Source organism: Vigna angularis, chromosome 8 (genome assembly GCF_016808095.1).
Source record: "Vigna angularis cultivar LongXiaoDou No.4 chromosome 8, ASM1680809v1, whole genome shotgun sequence".
Classification (NCBI taxonomy): Eukaryota; Viridiplantae; Streptophyta; class Magnoliopsida; order Fabales; family Fabaceae; genus Vigna; species Vigna angularis.
In genome coordinates, this window is record NC_068977.1 from 20,354,612 (window position 1) to 20,373,770 (window position 19,159).

Genomic DNA, 19,159 nt, shown 5'->3' on the forward strand with positions numbered 1-19,159 from the left:
TCACTCTCCCCTCCATCACTCTCGCGCTCCCTCCCCTCACTCTCCCCTCCATCACTCTGGCGCTCCCTCCCCTCACTCTCCCCTCCATCACTCTCGCGCTCCCTCCCCTCACTCTCCCCTCCATCACTCTCGCGCTCCCTCCCCTCACTCTCCCCTCCATCACTCTCGCGCCTCCCTCCCCTCTCTCACGCTTTCTTCTTCAACGCAAGAAATCCACGGTGCCGCCTCCCCCGCAGCTTCTCGTCGCCCCTCTGCTGCAAGCTCGCCCCTCCGCCGCGTGCTCGCTCCTCAGCCGCGTGCTCGTCCCTCTCTCACGTTTGTTCTGTGTATATGCAATTAGGGTTTTTTCTGCAGGTTTCATCTAATTTGGGGATTTTTTCATCTAATTCGCGATTAGGGTTTCCATCTAATTTGGGGATTTTTTCTGCAGGTTTCCATCTAATTTGGAGATGAAGGAACTCACAATTTGGCTCACGGTGGTGATGGTGGGTTTTGGTGGTTGGATGATTGATGAAGGCATTGCGTGAGGAGGATGAGATTGCTGGTGTGAGGTGTTTTTTGCAGGTCTGTAAATTTTTTATGATGGACGAAGAAGATGGTGGTTCTCAAATTGGGTGGCGGGGTGATTCTCGCGAAGGACGAAGGTGGTCGGTGTTTTGGGTGGTCTGATGTGAGAAAGATGGTGGTGGTCGGCGGGGGGAAACCTTGGCAGTGTGAGAAAGATGGATGGTGGTCGGCGGGGGAAACAGCGTGAGAAAGTCGGATGGTGCTTGGCAGCGTGAGAAAGTCGGATGGTGGTCGGCGGGGGAAACCAAGAAGACCATACTACCTCGGTTCTCCTTGAACCGAGTTGTAATCCTGTCATACTACCTCGGTTCTCCTTGAACCGAGTTGTAATCCTGTATCGTTTTTGTCTCGGTTCGTAACCGAGGCATAAAATCGTAGACTTTTTACCTCGTCTACATACGCATCGGGTCAAGAACCGGTGCCTATAAGCTAAAACAACCGGTGCCATTGTCTTTAATTGTACTAGTGATTAGATGTCATGTTGCAAATAAAAGATATGTAAATTTAGTTTATATAAGATTCTGATCTAATAAAAATATAACATTACTTTTAAACACTTTAGGATGTAAAAATACTAGGATGTATAGCTTTAGTAACGTTATTTGTAACATCCCGATTATATAATAATCAATATTATATAATAAAGACGTTAACATCCAAATATAGAGAACAGTTGGAGTATGACGTATAATTAAATATGAAATTACAGTCATCTAGAAATAAAAGAAACTGAAAATTTAAACTTGAACAGTTGAAAGGATTAAACACTACAAGTGTTCAATCAGGAAATTCCTAAGAAGACTACTCCGCAACATCCGTAACCTCCAGCTCTTGCTCCAAGGGAATCTCCGCGACAACATCTGCTCCCATCCAAGTGGATGATCATCGCCAAAGAAACATACCCAAACAACACACAACACAAACAATGCAAGGGTGAGCTAGATATAAAAAGGATGTTATACATATAGCACAGTTAATTCATGTTATCATATTTAAATTCGTATAAAAGAACAATTAGAGCATACTCATTAAACCATAATTCACCCACTCACACGATATGCAAAAGTCATCCAAACATGGTAAACTAACCTCGCAAGACTTGTTACTTTATACCCGATGCTTTATAGACCGACTCGTCCGGACTAGAATGATTACCGAGCTATGGTGGGTCTTGCACTCGTGGTGGCTTTATGGAACTTGGGCACTACCGCCTAGTGAAACTTTGGGCACTACCGCCCGGTGGAACTTTGGGCACTACCGCCCGGCCACAGTCACGAGGTTAATCCGTTATCACTCACCTTGGATCATATGGAAGCACCCAAGACTAGGACCTCCTGCTACTCCTCACCACATGGTTCAATCCTCTCTACATGAGAAGAAAGACCATTGGAGTTTCAGGATGACCCCCAAAACTGAGCTACCATGTAATCATTCTATACAACCCCAAAACACCACCATGTATCCTCTCCTTGAGGATCATGGAATTACGTCCATGAATAATATTGTTACTTTGAACCTTAACCCAAGTCATGAATAACCAGAAACTACCATATTACCACAGTAAATCCAATAGATCTCATCCATTCACATAAATCACATCACAGTATATATACCAAACATTTGTACACATAAATTTACCTCAGAGTATATCTATACAAAATACATTGCACAATTAAAATAAGAGTAAAATAACCATGCAACCGAACCCTATTTACCATGTACTATTTGTATGAACACTATTTGGACGAACGCCATCTAACCGATCGCTATCTGTCGAACGCTAACTGACCGAACGCTATTTGGTTGAATACTATATGGACGAACGCTAGGAGGTCAATAGGCCGAACGCTAAAACCGAGCACCCACAATTCGGCCGAACGCTACATCCGAACGTCTCACTTGATCAAACACTATTTAGCTGAACGTTATAACCGAGCATCTTCATCATTTGGCCGAACGCTAAAACCGAGCATCCACAATTCGGCCGAACGCTACAGTCGAACTTCTCACTTGATCAAACACTATTCAGCTGAACGCTATAACCGAGCATCTTCATCATTCGGCCGAATGCTAAAACCGAACATCTCACTTGATCAAACACTATTCGGCCGAACGCTATAATCGAGTACTTAGACCGAACGCTAAACCATCGGACACCATATTACATTGCACACTGTTTGGACGAACGTTCAAAGTTCAAACCTTATCAAGACCGAACGCTGTCTACGTCGAGCACTATCTGACGACAAACATCATCGAGACCGGACGTTCGTTAACAACGATCACTAACTTAGAATAAACATCATCAAGATAGAACGTTCTCTAACACATAGTGTGACCGAACGCTTCAGATTGAAGCCTGAGACTAACTGATCAAGATCGAACGCTAACAGTCACCAACAGATCTCAAGACCGAACGCTCAAGATCTAAATTTACTAAAATCAATTTAAGACCGAACGCACACTAATACATCAAAACCGAACGTTCAGGATTCGAACCTAAGAATGTCAGATGAAGGTCGAACGCTACCACCACTAATTCGTTAAAGTGAACGTTCAAGATTCAAGTCCTATTATACTAAGTTAATGCCGAACGTTACAGTTACTAATACAAACTCACTACCTAACGCTTAAGATGAGAATACCAACTGAAAGACGAACGCTCTACTTCTCCATTAGAGACTACCTAATTCAAACCGAACGCTACAATCACTAATACATCGAAACTGACCGTGTAAGATCCAAACCTAAGAATACCGAACGCTCATGATTGAAACTTAAGACTACCACTTGAAGACCGAACGCTCAAGGTTGAACCTCATAATATCAGTTTATGAACGAACACTCAAGATTGAAGCCTAAAGTACCAAATTGAGAACGAACGCTCAGAATCATTAATCTACCAAAACCGGACGCTCGACATTGCTGAGAATACTTGACTAAGGACGACCGTTTAAGATTACTAATTCTATGCAGTTTGAACGAACGTGTAATATGTTTCTAACTTTATCTAAGGAAGAACGCGAACGCTCGTTAGCTTAGAACACCAAACCGAACGCTCGAATATTTTTGGTCGACCACGGTCGAGCAAATTGGACGAACGTCCAATTTTGACTCACCAAAATTGGACGTACGCGCGTTCTGCAAAAATCTGCAGAATCGCACCAGATTTTCCAAAAACCCAGAAAACCCCATTTTTTTCATCCCCTTTCATTCCAGATTTGCAGCAAACATATATTTCAACAATCAAACAAAAAGATCAAACTCCCCTTACCTCTTGAAGACTTCCTTTGTAAAATTAGTGATCTAACTCCTCCCAGACGTGTAGCTCAAGATCTCCTTGCAACTTCAACAACTCTCCACTTCCTCTCCCAGATCTTGGTGCAAGAACTTCACCCTCACAAGATGCCCAACCCAGATCCTCCTCTCAGCTCTTCTAAAATTGTTAAAACACCTTGACCACCCTGCAAATCTGGTATGATCATAGTAGCTAATGCCATGTCGCGATCATATGGAAAGTCTTGTGGGAGATTTGAATAACACAATTTCTGACCATCGTACTTCAAGTTGGCTACAGTCAACCAATCAGCAGGTTTGAATCTAATTTTTCTCTTGTTGACCTCACTGAGCATATATCCATTTGATGATATCTTCAGATTTGAATAAAATACCTTGATTAAATCCGGATAGTAGGGTCCTGTAATGTAAGAAATTGGCTCAACCCTTGAAATATAAGATGTTGCTGGAAAAATAACCCTGAACCGGTAAATGAATCAAAATTCATTATCTTGGGAGCAACTATAGTCCTTGTACAGAAATCAGCTGCATAGTTTTCCATTTGATGACTGTGTGTGAAAAAACGACGCTGATCTAATTGCTCCTCTACAGATGGTCTTACAAGGGGTGCATCTTCTGCCTCAGTGAGAGTTTCTTTTCCCTTACGGCTTTTTCTTAGCCTTTTTGTTGATGATGAGGCCATCTGATAATTTCTTCAACAAATCATTTCATTAAAACAAGATGAAAGTACATAATAAGATAGAGATATCATATTGAAATAATAACAATGCATAAGAACACATAAGAACAAATGTCATACATCGTAACCATTAACAGAACTACAAAATGACATCGACCATACAAATATAATAATTGATAACTAAAGTACTGATACAGAATTTCATTTAATAATAAGTGAAGTAAGTCTAAGCTGAAGATTCCTAACAGTCACCGCCCGATATCATTTTACATAATTTATTCCACCGCTTATGTGGTGGCTGTAAGACCCATATAAAAGTCAAAATAATTCTATGAATGTTGTGGTTTTGAATAATTAATTATGGTGTGCATTCATATGTAAGATAAAGACTATTATTTGTATTTTGTCCACCATTTTGTTTAGCTTCATTGTCTTGTATTAGTTATTTAAATTTAATGCAAATTGTGTGGTCCATGTTTGGTCAAGGAGGGTCATAAATAAAATAAAATAATAATAATGTGAAAAGAAGAAGACAAAACTTGAATTATGGAAATTGGCTTTCCGTGAAACATGAGTGCAAGACTTTCAATCATGGGTGCAGAAATTTCTTACATGGGACCCTTCATTTTCCATTATTTTCTTATGGAACGATTGCTAAGCTAGCTGCCAAAGAGAATTTATTTCTCCTTATATAGCATCTATATGGGCGGAAGAGAGGGCAAGAGAAATAAGATTTAAGTTACAAAATACTTTTACATTTGAGAAGGAGAGCAAGCAAGGGTGGTGGTCTAGAAGTATCAAGAGTGAGGAATTTCTTGCAAGGAGAAGAGGTAAGGGGAGCTAACTCAACTTAATTTCTAAAATTTTGTGGTTAGAAATATGGTTCCAATTGCTTGATTTTGATGAAGGGGAGCTAATCCTTTCTTGTTATGATCATGAATATGAGTATGAATGTGTTAAAATTTGGTAATGGTAGTTATCTATTGACTTGTGTAAAATTTGGGTTTCATGATTATAATTTCTTATTTTCGAGTTACTGTGGTGAAAAATTTCTATTAATTGTTTTCACCGTTGGATTTAGCTAAACGTTTAGTATGTGAATCCTAAGACATATTACTAAACGTTGACCGTTCGGATTTGAAAATAGAAGTCTGTACTGGGAGAAACAAATCCTGCAAGTTTGAGTAAATTAGTTACCCCTGTAGTTCTGTTACTAAGTTGTCTCGGTAAAAATATAGATTTTTACCTATTTGACCGTTGGATCAACCTCAAAATTTGATATATGATCCCTAAGACATATTAATACAATTTGACCGATCGGATTTGTAATTGAAGGTCTATGTTTAGAGAAAGAAATTTCGAAAGTTTGAAATATTTGATGAACACTGCAATTCTGTTCTTAAGTTATAATGGTAACAATTTCATATATATTCCATTTACTGTTAGATTGAGCCCAAACTTTAGTATGTAGTTCATAAGACATATTAAGTGATCTTGACCGTTCAGATTTGGGATTAGATGTCTGTGCTTAGAGGAATTCATTCCGCATTTTGAGTTTAACCGAGAATCACTTAAATTTCTGTCTCTGAGTTACCTCGGTAAAACCTTCATATCTACTTAGTTAACCGTTAGATTAACCTGAAACTTTAGTATGAAGTTCCTAACAGATAGGGACATACTTCGACCGTTCGGATTTTAGATCGGAGGTACCGATTTAGAGATATTAATTTCGTAACTTCTCAGGGATCTCAATACTGCTTAATTTATGTTTTGGATCATTTATACAAAATTGATGATTTCCGCCTCATTAACCGTTGGATTGGACTGAAAAGCTTACCATATGATCTAAACATGTTGTTGATTAGTTTTATTGGTTCAGATTGTCGATAAATAATATGTTGAAAAAGGTAATTTGGTTAATTTGTGCTACTTTGGTAAGTAGGCATAATTGAAACTGAGATATGTTGATTGGTTATTATGTGCTTGTTGAGCATGATTGGTTTGGGATTAGTGGTTGAGATGGCATGTGATTGGTTATGAATGATATGTTAGGAAAATGTAATTTGGTTAATTTGTGCTACATTGGTAAGTAGACAGAAGGGAATTGAGAAAAGTTCACCGGTTCTCTTATGCTTGTTGAGTATGATTAGTTTTGGATGGGTTGTGGTTGATTATGAATAATTTGTTGAAATAATGTAAATGATGTTGGTTTGCGCTACTTTGGTAAGTAGGCGAGTAGATGTTGGGTCTGCGTTACTTTGGTAAGTAAGCAGGGTGATTTGCGCTACTTTGATAAGTAGGCAGGATGAGATGATGAATGAAGAGATAAAGAGAATGATATAAATGCGGGCTACTTTGATAAGTAGGCAGATTAACTATACTGTGCTACTTTGGTAAGTAGACAGTATTGTCTTGCTGCGCTACTTTGGTAAGTAGGCAGAATATCTTGTTTTATGCTACTTTGGTAAGTAGGCGAATTAATTATACTATACTGCTTTGGTAAGTAGACAATAATGTCTTGTTGTGCTGCTTTGATAAGTAGACAGTATTGTCTTGCGGTGCTACTTTGATAAGTAGAGAGAATAACTTGGTTTGTACTACTTTGGTAAGTAGGTCGGATGAGGTGAAGTTGTAACACTTTGATAAGTGGAATAGTAAAATTGTTGAGCAATGATATTGTGATAATATGTTGAGTGGGTGTGCTTAACTGTATTGAATACTGTGGATGTATTATTAACGGATTGTGAATGGATTGTATGCTTGTTTCAGTTAGCTCACCCTATTGTTTGTGTTTGTGTATGTGAATGCAATGATCGTATAATGTGTGATATTATACGGGAGCAGAAACTATTTCAGATGAATTAGCAGATGGTTCTGGACTTGCTTAGAAGATGAGAGATCTGTGGGGAAAAGAAACATGGGGAATTTCTAAATAAATATGTTTGAAATTTCAAACTGTGTGGAATTTTAAATTTCAGAAGTTTATGAACTGTGTGAAATTTTATTTTAGAAGACTTGTGTTGTAATAAAACACTTAATATTTTGTTGGTGTTGAAAATTGTTAAAGAAAAGTTATATATGTATTTTTTGTGGAAAATAAATTGTAACGCCTAAATCAGGGTGTTACACTGTTTGGTATCAGAGCAATGGTTTTCGAAAATCTTTTGGGGCTTTTGGGAAGTGAGCTCGTTAACTTCTGTTGTTTGATCAGCTGCCCATAACTCCACCATCAAATCGTAATGTTTGATGCTATTAACTCTCCACTTTGCCGCAGCTGGCCTCGACTGATTCAATATTAAAACAAACAAAATTCTGAGTCATCACATGGATAATAAGTAATGCAAAAAATGATAGTATATTTTTAATTACTTGGATCAGGTCCATCCAAACTTCGTCCTCAGCATGAAATGTCATACTAATCGGGTTCCACGCAAATCCACTCAATCCAGAAAACAAGTAATGTACCTCACGCCATTTATCTTTCAAGACTTTCTGACGATTTTTAACATTATTTTTTGTAATGGCGACATACCCAGCGCTATGAAGATGATCAACTATGTTACTATATGCTTGGGATATCCAGCTTCCGTCAATCCTATTACCGATTCGTGATTCCTCAATCATAGAGTGTAGAAGACGTGCGTCCATGTCTTCTGTCCACTTCATAAACTCTCTAGTAGGAGCAGAGGACTGAATGGCGGTTGCCTTACCCGGGTTCATTTTTATACCTATTTCATTAAAAAATATGTGATAACAAGTTAATAATAAGTCATCCTTAATATAATGTTCTTCTTATACACATAACATTAAATAGTCATAGAACACAATAAAGTACAATAACTACGAGTTTTGATAATCTCGCCACATATGATCGACAATGGAATCCCTGATATTACTACCAATCCTATGGTCCTCTTCTCTAACTTGAGTTGATGACACATTATGGTCTTCCCTTTCATTCAACTCGTTATCAACTTCATGAAGTAGTGAGTCATCGTTATCCACGCCTCGAAGAAAGTTGTGTAAGATACAACAAGCTAGTATGATGTCTGTCATTGTCTCCAGTCCATAATGTGGTTCAGTGTCACTTGCAATGATAGGGAATCGTTTCTTCAACACACCAAAAGTTCTTTTCAATAACATTTCTCAACGATGAATGTCGATGATTAAACAACTCCCGTGCATTTTGTGGTCCTCTGCGTGTAAATTCTTTAAGGTGATATCTTACGCCTCTATATGGAGTCAACACTGTGCTTTTCAACATGAATCCTGCATCACCTAGGTAGTATTTTCCTACAATTTTGCACATACAAAACTAATTAGTCACTAGTAAATAACATCGTGGACATCGCAATGTGTACACTAACCTTCGGGGATAGCTAACGGATCATCTCGATGAAAAGCATTTTTTAAAATTCTTGAATCAGATGCAATGCCTTCCCACCCAGCAAGAACGTATGTGAATTTCATGTCAAAATCACACGCCGCAAACACATTCTGTGTTGGCCAGTCTTTTCTTCCTCGAAATCTCTGAGCATCAGATCTTGGCACATTGACACGAACATGAGTTCCGTCTATGGCCCCTAAACAATCCTGACCATACAAATCACTATTCATAATAAAACTCACAAATTCTTAGGATAGTTTGATCACAACATCTACAGAGCTGATGGAATAAGTACCTTAAAGTACGGGTAAAATCGATTGTTGCTGAATACATATGGATGAACCTCATTTCCAGACGGTTGAATTAGAAATTCAGATTCCAAACTTAAGATAGCCCCTAAGACATTGTGAAAGTGTCTGCTAACCGTCGAACCGGATCGATGAAAGAAAAAAGCCACACTTCGATTCTTAACATTATGACCAATTATATGAAGAAATTGAGCAAGTTGTTGCTCCACTGTAGACCAAATCGCGTCCGTAACCAACCCAGTTGATCTTACTCTCTCACAAAGAATAATAAATGTCTCTGGACCCATTCTAATAATGTCGCAACACCGATTAGTATGCACAAGATATGACATTAATTGCTCCCTACGACGGTCTCTGTCTGGTAGGTAATTGCTAACACTACTCGAATCAGTCGAGTACATATGCAAGATACTCAACGCGTGTGCAACAATGCATAACATTGTTAGTGCAGCCAATGAAGTGGTTATTTGTAATTGCTGTCGTATCATTGCTATAATATTGAAGTCTACACCAACCACATCATCATCTAAATCTTCACGGTTCAAAAATGATAAATCTATTTCTCCTTCCATCTAGATTTACTTAACAAAATACATAGTCATTAACAACTTTATACATACATAAAACTAAAATCATCAACATCATTGAATTCATGAACACAACAGATCATATCCTATTTAACAATATTTATACATTCATATAATAATTAATCAAAAAACATTATATTTATTCAGTAAATAAACCACATTAATACATAATAACACGAGATCATACTATGTATCATACCTATTGAAGAAAGTTGTCAAGCTTTGAAGGAAAATTTCAAGGAAGACTTCAGCCAAGATTGAATATGTGTTCAGAGTAAGATCCCAACAAGATAATAGTTTCAGGTGTCAATATTGAAATAAACTGAGTGCCTAATCCAAATGCAACCTGTTAAACAAAGGACATCAATATCTTATATGATATAATGGTTAAAAAAAATTACAAAATTTTGTCTTACATTTACCTTGAACTCAATCTATCCACTGTTTTAACACAACCTATACGAAACTTAACCACGTATTGGTATCCCAAATTGTCAATAGACACCCACCAAGCTTTTTGCACCTCAAATATGGTCTTCAATACAATAACACGAAGTTAATTAGTACGCTACACATCTTTCCAGCAATAACAACATTGTCTTTAACACATACTACTAAAAACGAAAAGAACACAATGAACAAGTTTTTATCACTCACTTTTTCTCCTTCGTTACCCTCTATGCTATGATGTCAACTTTTCGCAAACTACTTTGGGAAGTAAGAAGCTGTTTGTTGGACTGAGAAGTGATCAAATTCGTCCTTGGAAAATCATCAATTAAATAAACTTGGGCAACCTTTCTGTAATACTTCTGCACTAGAGAAACTGTCAAACAATAAGCTTTAAATTCAGCAAAGTTATTAAGAAAATAGAATGGGTGTGTTCTGTGCACATGTGAATGACTAACAATCTATGTACCTTACCAAATCAAGCACCTCGGTTGCTTACCAATACCTCACCAAATTCATCTTCAGCTTACATAAACCTGCAACACAAATAATTGGTTAAGCTCAATTCAAAAAATACCATATTCTTCAACTGCCTATTACTCTCGGCCTCCTGTTGTGCATCTACATCTCCCTCATCTCCCTCCTCCCCTTCTTCACTGCTTATGAGTATGCCTCAATTGTTAGTGCTCGTACCCCACCTCTATGATGTGCGTCGTACTCGTCAACCCCATAGCCACCAACGCTGTCATGCAGCAAGGTTAGGTCCCTGCAGATTTTCAACGCTGCACCTATCCAAGTGCAAATAATAAAGACACCAAATCCTCGCCAACCGGAGACGACGCCACAGCAACGGTCTGACCACACGCCTCAACCGGATAACTTGGTTGATCGTGACCCTTTAACCGGTTACGGGATGTGTAACCGAATACGCATCCTTTTGCCAAATACCATGAAGCTATAACCGGTTACGGGATGTGTAACCGAATACGCGTCCATCTTCTACAATGAGTAACCGGTTACGGCACTTGTAACCGATTACGTTCGAGCGTCTGGAGACCCTGTTCTTCGAACCCAGTACATGGCTTCTTCCATAACTTCTTCAACCACTGCTCCTTCCTTCATTTCTCATCTTCATCCGCTACCTCATCATCAACAACTACCCTCTTGCTCCTCCAACTCTCTTCCTCTTCAACTACATCACACACCTTCTACCTGCAACAACCACAAGAAAATCGAAAACAAACATTACCTATATCTACTCCTCAGGTGCTCAATCTGAATGCACTACTTCACCACACACTCGCGCAAATCAGCTTTCCAGTTCCTTATCTTCAAAGTTCGATGTCTCTCTCTGTAAACACACACATCAATACACACACCCAACTTATCCACCAACCAGCTTCTTATTAATGGTGTGGCTGGTCAAAGCATTGTAATATAATTCAGACATGTTTCCCACCATACTCTCCTATGCATGGCAGTGAATGGTTCTGTCAAGTAGAGAATCTGGCCACTGCAAATGGGCAGCAAAAGCACTCTCAAAAGGAAATAAACGCATGCCTGCACACTGGGTCATCACATGGACGTCCATAATCCACTGTATTCGTCAAAGGGTACATAGCTTTTTTCTCGTCTCGTGAAACAACAGTGATTCAAGTTACACTTTTCTTTATTTTAATATGCTTGGAATCGGTTCATTATAAATGGGAATCGAATAACGAAAGAAGCACGTTGATAAATAAGGCACAGATGCATGGATGCACAGTGTGTTCGTACTGCTACTTATAAGGGGCATATAAGTCTTTCCCAACTAAATCAGCGCAAATCGTCGCACTTTAGCTGAGATGAAATGCACAGTGTTTTTTCCAAAATCGTCTCCCTTCAATCATCCCAAATCGGCGTAAATCAGCCCATGAGAACACCCCTACTTTTGCAAATCCATCCTTCCCAATCTACTTAAAGAGTAAATTCCCTTCAAAGGAACACACCGTTAATCTTTTGTACTGTTACAGTCTTCGACTAATAACCTAATTGAGCATCTCAATGCTACAATGTTAGTTTATTTAAAATAAATTATTAATTAATGTATCAGATCATTGTTTACATTTATTAATTGAAAATATGCGTGTAAAGACAAAAGAAAGGTTACACTTTAGTATTTCTGTAAAGTGTTGGATTTATAGATTTTTTTTTTCACTTAAGTAACATTTGTATCTCTTTTCAGCAATATATTGTGTAGATTATTTTCATTAGACGAGATATATATTGCACATTCACTAGTGTAGAACGGGCTATAGACGTCCGTTCTGTGGGCCTTTTGACGTCCGACCTCCAACGGACGTCTATGCGGGTGACGTCTATGTGGACGTCCGTTGTGTCAGGCCGGACGTTTATATAAACGTCCGTTGTGTCAGGCCGGACGTTTATATAAACGTCCGTTGTGTCAGGCTGGACGTCTATATAAACGTCCGCTATGTCAGATCGGACGTTTATATAGACGTTCATTGTATCAGGTCGGACGTCTATATAGACGTCCATATAGACGTCCGGCGTCTATATAGACGTCTATATAGACGTCTACTTGGTTGTATTGTTAGTGGTAGGGGTTGGGGGGTTGGACGTCCGTTTGTGCACTGCCGGAACAGCCTAAGAATGTAGCCCAAAAACAGTCAAAGGGATGGAAATCGAGGAGGAATGGCATAAAACGTAGCCCAAAAACAGTCAAAGAATCCGCCCAAGAACACGCAACTGCAAAAAAACGTATCGAAAACTATTTTTAATCGGTTCAAATCAAAGGTATTTCATCACAGAGCAATGTAATCGGATTGAAAGTTAATTTAAACGGTCCAAAAAAGAACAAACGCACCTGGAAAATCAATGGAGCAGACAGCGTTCGCGGGGGGAAGACGAGCGTAACTGCTCGCGGGTTCGCGTTTACAATATTAATACTGTTATAGACGTCCGCGCCCTCCCAGGACGGACGTTCTATAATATTATAAACGTCCGCGCCCTCCCAGGACGGACGTTCAAGTGGCTGACATGGGGAGTTGAAACGTTCAGTGTTCAGCCTAGTGAACGTCCGCCCCCCTACCCCGGACGTCTATAATATTATAAACGTCCGCGCCCTCCCAGGACGGACGTTCAAGTGGCTGACATGGGGAGTTGAAACGTTCAGTGTTCAGCCTAGTGAACGTCCGCCCCCTACCCCGGACGTCTATAATATTATAAATGTCCGCGCCCTCCCCGGACGGACGTTCAAGTGGCTGACACATGGGGAGTTGAAACGTTCACTTGTTCAGGTCTTAAACGTCCGTCTCGACCAGGGACGAACGTTTAAGGGCTGGCATGGGCACTTGAAAACGTGCACTTGTTCAGCCTCTTAAACGTTCGTCCCCCTCACACGGACGTTCATAACATTATAAACGTCCGTCTCGCCCAAGGACGAACGTTTAAGGGCTGGTATGGGTACTTGAAAACGTTCACGTTTTCAGCCTCTTAAACGTCCGTCAAACTCACACGGACGTTCATAACATTATAAACGTCCATCTCGACCAAGGACGGACGTTTAAGGGCTGGCATGGTACTTGACAATGTTCACTTGTTCAGCCTCTTAAACGTCCGTCCCCCTATGACGGACGTCTATAATATTATAAACGTCCGTGTCGACCAGGGACGGACATCTCGAGTTCCACTTATTTATGGATATGCCACCGGTCAATTATTTACGTTGGGGATGTTGAGGACGGACGTCTATAGGGTGACGTTAAAGGTCATTTCTGCAGTAGTGATTGTTTACGTCTAAGTATTAGTTTCAACAATATACATGACTCTCATTTCAATCCAAACACCATGAATCACTGTCATTATAAGTCTTCAAATCTAAATTAAATGGTTTAACAATTAAACAAGCATCACATATTTAATCAACTAGAAAAAGTTAATTAAAAAATATATATACCAAAGAGTCTTGACAGTTATCCAAACCATGAATATAACTATAAATCAAATTTTATATATATATATATATATATATATATATATATATATATATATATTCTATATTCTTATTTATAATAGGTTTCTTACATTTCAATCACAAAAAAAAACTAACTAAACTATAACACACTATACATCTTCGCCTTTATCCTTAGGGTTTATTTCAGTGAAATCTCATATTCTTTTATTGACACTCATCAGGTCAGGTGATTATTTCAAATCATATAATAAACACAAACAACAACTTAAAAAAGTACTATAATATTATAAAAGAATAAACTCATAGAATTATAAAACATTCTATATCATAATTCATTTCCAAACCAAATCAAATCTAACCATACATATAAATTCCATATTTGATTAATCCCAAAATATATATATATATATATATATATATATATATATATATATATATATATATATATAAAATGTCAAACTATGATAAATTGTATACTTGTAATGGTGAAATAGTTGTCTCCTATCCCCTAATATCACGCAAAATTAGTTTGTTAACGACTTATGATCATAAACTAGGATCTTCTGCTACTCACCACATAATCCCCTTCCTTACTTAAGATTGAAGTGATTACTAAAGGTTTAGGATCACTTCCAATGATGAGTCCTTACATCAATAAATTACTCTATTTGAAATAATCATCAAGAATATCACCTTAAAAACTCTTTTTAAACCATACTTCAATACACATATTATTTTCTTATTTTAAGAACTTAAGTTATTAATTTTATTAAATAAAAATAATTAAATAATAATAAAACTTTTACAACTACACATAATCGAACGGATAGTAAGCCTCATGTTCGGCTATATAAAGGTAACCTAAAAGCTTAAAAATGCACGCCTCATTCGCTCCGCTTCCCTCTGTCTTTCCTTTTTCATTCATATTTTTGTTGGAAGCCTAAACACCCAAAGCTCTTTCTGTCAGATGGTAAGTTCTCATAAAATACTGACATCTTCTTATTTTTTTTAAAGATAATTAAAAAATAATGTTAAATTTATATGAAACCTTAATTTATATTAATATTTTATGTCATATTATTGGTATCTGTTTGAAAAACATGACCTAGTTTATGTTCTTGTATATTCTTAATATACTTTTACATCTAGTTTATGTACTTGTATTCACAAATTATATTTCCTATTATTTAATTTTCTGTGATTTTGATATCAGGTAAGAAGAGATCAAAAATCAATGGCGGCTGCTAATCAAATAAAGGATTTTATCTTTCACAGCAAAAGCATTACTGTATCATCAGGTTAGCATATAACAACTACAATACTGCTCAGATCTACATGTTTTAGAACATGCAACACTGTGCATGTAACATCCCAAAATTATACAGTCATCAACTATATACTTAGAATAATCACATATATTAATAATTCAAAACAGTTTTAAAGCAAAGGGAACGACAATAACGAAAGTGGCCGAACGGCCTTGCATGTACATAATTCAACGAGCGTTCACAAAATAAAAGAGGACGAACGGTTTACAAAAACTACTACCGAACGTCCTAATATTTACACAATCAAAAAGAGCGTTCGCTCACAACCGCTCGCTATTCTAACTACTATATCTAAAAACCGAACGCCCTTACTGTTCGGCCTTCACTTCTACTTCTACGAGATTGGCGTCCTCCAAATTTTCTTCTTCCAGTGTTTCTTCCAGTAACGCCTCTCCGTCTACTCACATCCACACGGATGATCATTGCATAGACAAGACGAAAGTTCATAGACGAACAACAACACAAGGAAATAACACAGGGTAAGCTTATTGAATTTAATTCAAGCCAGAACATACATTTCATACATATCAAATATATCAAATGAATCATAACACATATATTCAATTCAACCATAACTCAAATCCAAATCGTGATACTAGACCGACCGTCCGGACTGTATGAATCCTGTGTAGCTAAGGCGTCCGTGCACTCAGGTGGGGTAACTGGAATGCTCATCAGTAGCCACCTAAGGTTAGTCTGTTCTGTCCAAGTTACAATTATGGACTAGACCTCCTGCCATTCCCACGCATGACATGCTCCTCTCTACTTGAGAACGAGCATTCACGGAATATCAGGATGGATCACCATCTAAGCTTACCACGTTCATACTTACAAATCTCAATATCCATTCAAGAATCGTTCCACCCTGGAACGCTCGTTCAAATCCACAATCACAATTTCAGTTCTCCTAGTGTTCGCACATCTTAATTCATCCTCTTAAATACATTTTCATTCTATGTTCCACTTTCTTAAAAAGACGAACATTCAGCCCCCTTCATAATGAGGACGAACGTTAACATGGTACAGAGAGAGACACTCGTTTCTGACAGTAGGAAAACGAACGTCCTTTCAATAACGAACGTCATGACCACTTGAATCAGTTAAAAGACTGATTCTAGAACGATTCAACTGATACTTAGAATAACTAAAATTTCAAGGACATTAGATTAATTCTAATTGAATAAGGACATCATAAAACTTTTAGATATTAAAACGGATACGAATTTACAAAAGGTACTACCCGCCAGTCAATGACCGAACGCGATAGTGGATATAAATTTACTGTTTGGACGAACGCTAATTAACTGTATGGACGAACGCTATTTCCAGTTAGGACGAACGCTTTTTAAATTCAGGGCGAACGTTATTATCACTCGTTGCAATTTACGGAAAGAACGAGCGTTCGGTCTAAGACCGAGCGCTACTTATCATTTACACTTTTAGGACGAGCGTTCGGTATAAGACCGAGTGCTACTTATGATATTTACGTTTGGCCGAACGCGCAAACGTAAGGCTAATATAAGAGAGCGTTCGTTCTCAAAGAGAATCCTTTCCAAATGACAGGGTTCCACTACTTCAAAGAATTTTACCAAGACTACCGAACGGTCAAAGACCGTTTCGATGACGAACGTTCATTTTCATAGGATTTTCATATTTTCATTCCACATACAGTAACCATATTTTCCAGTATAAACTTTCATGCATTTAATCACTCATATCATGGCACAAATTCGTTCTTCTTCATACATCATCTCATCATACAACTCATTTTTCAATTTAATCCAATCATATAACATTTCATCATTTACACGCATCATTTCAGAATCATATTCGCATACCAAAATACAATAACATGAATCATACTTCAAGCAACACTTAAACGTACATGCAGTACAGCACAATCGCATAAATTAAATCTAATAAGCTTCCCTTACCTGGATAGCAGTGTACGCCCTAATGCAAAAGTTGGGTTTGTCTCTTACAGCGTTCTACCCTCAGTTTCACTAGACACTTTCACTTGATCTAAATACCAAAATCAGAGATTACTCAGATACAGTCCATGCATGAACCGAGAGCATGGTTTCGTATGAAACCCTAAATGGACAACTACTAGAGAAGGGAACTTATCAGCTTAGATTCCAATTCTGTTCGGTCCAAAAGGAAGATCATAGCTTGACGAACGTTCCTACAGTTCTGAAATGGAATTCGGAGAAAAGCTTGGTGAGTTACAGTAGAGAGAAGTTTGGGAGGTTCTAGAGAGATGGAGGAGAAGAGGAAAAGTCTGAGTTTGGAAGAGAAGAAGGTGCGCGTAGAGAGTGGGAGATTTTCCAGAAAATTTGTTTTTGTTCAAAACCCACTGTCAGACGGACGAGCGTCCCTCTACACGACACCTGCACCCCACCACTGATTTCAGAAGTTTCCACTTTGACAAGTGGCGCGCATTGCTCGGTGGTGGATTTTTAATGTGCTGGACGCGTGGCTCGAAGCATTAATGGAAGCAAAGAGGTGAATCATCACAGAATTAAATGGGACGTGACAATCCCCCTATCTACAAAAATTTTCGTCCTCGAAAATTGAAGACTTACCTTGAAATAAATGAGGGTATAAGTCTCTCATGGCATCCTCAACTTCCCAAGTAGAGTCGCCAGTCTTGTCGTCCCATACTACTTTCACCAGTCGAACGTCCTTCCCTTTGTATAACTTAGTGCGAACGTCTTCAACGCGAACCGGCTTCATCTCCAGCGTTCGATCTTGACGAAGACGAACGTCCTCTAGCTCCAATATGTGCGAGGGATCAGCTACGTACTTTCGGAGTTGAGAGACGTGAAATACCGGATGAAGGTTGGACAATTGTGGAGGCAAGGCTAGTTCGTATGCAACAGGTCCAATCCTTCTCAAAATCTGATATGGCCCCACGAACTTGGGAGACAACTTCTTTGATCTCAACGCTCTTCCTACTCCAGTAGTTGGATTCAGCCTTAGAAAAACATGATCGCCAGCTTTGAACTCTAGTGGTCGTCTTCTCTTATCGGCATATGACTTCTGCCTGCTTCTGGACGTCTTCAATCTCTCTTGTATTAATTTCACCTTTTCAGTCGTTTGTTGAATGAGCTCCGGTCCCGTTAATACATTCTCTCCTTCTTGAAACCAGCAAAGTGGCGTGCGGCATTTTCGTCCGTAAAGTGCTTCGAAGGGAGCCATTCCAATGCTGGACTGGAAGCTGTTGTTGTAGGTGAACTCTACTAACGGCAGTACTTCATCCCAAACGCCCATGTGATCGAGTACGCACGTCCGTAATAAATCCTCGAGCGTCTGGATTGTTCTTTCGGATTGACCGTCCGTCTGAGGATGGTACGCTGAACTCATTTGGAGTTTGCTGCCTAGTTCGCTTTGCAACGACTGCCAAAACCGAGAGGTGAATCTTGTGTCTCGGTCAGAGATGATGCTGGACGGCACTCCATGCAAACGAACGATCTCTTTGATGTAGAGCTTGGCCAAGTTGGTCATGGACATCTTCAAGTTGATGGCTAAGAAGTGAGCACTCTTTGTTAGACGATCCACTATCACCCAAATGGAATCGTGA

At 38.7% G+C, this 19,159-nt stretch overlaps 1 protein-coding gene and 1 long non-coding RNA gene across 2 annotated transcripts; one reads left to right on the forward strand and one right to left on the reverse strand.

Moving 5' to 3' along the window:
• Positions 1 to 5,281: 5,281 nt before the first annotated feature.
• LOC128193617 (uncharacterized) lies at positions 5,282 to 7,448 on the forward strand. The gene is made up of 2 exons (XR_008244969.1): positions 5,282 to 5,373; positions 7,388 to 7,448. It is a non-coding gene; the product is annotated as an uncharacterized LOC128193617 (long non-coding RNA).
• A 205-nt stretch (positions 7,449 to 7,653) lies between these two features.
• On the reverse strand, positions 7,654 to 9,810 carry LOC128193747 (protein ALP1-like). The gene is made up of 6 exons (XM_052867837.1): positions 9,226 to 9,810; positions 8,911 to 9,136; positions 8,772 to 8,836; positions 8,443 to 8,653; positions 7,913 to 8,271; positions 7,654 to 7,827 (listed from the first exon to the last, which is right to left on the reverse strand). The coding sequence occupies exons 1-6, from the start codon at positions 9,808 to 9,810 to the stop codon at positions 7,654 to 7,656; spliced, it is 1,620 nt and encodes a 539-aa protein (XP_052723797.1).
• Between the last annotated feature and the right edge of the window lie 9,349 nt (positions 9,811 to 19,159).

What these genes read in the sequence shown, in the direction of transcription:
- LOC128193747 (XM_052867837.1), bottom strand. Translation starts at nt 9,810, where the DNA reads ATGGAAGGAGAAATAGATTTATCATTTTTGAACCGTGAAGATTTAGAT. An exon ending in AGAAGAGGACCATAGGATTG is followed by an intron (nt 8,272 to 8,442) that starts GTAGTAATATCA and finishes TTAATGAAATAG; the next exon opens with GTATAAAAATGAACCCGGGT. An exon ending in TTTGGATGGACCTGATCCAA is followed by an intron (nt 7,828 to 7,912) that starts GTAATTAAAAAT and finishes ATATTGAATCAG; the next exon opens with TCGAGGCCAGCTGCGGCAAA.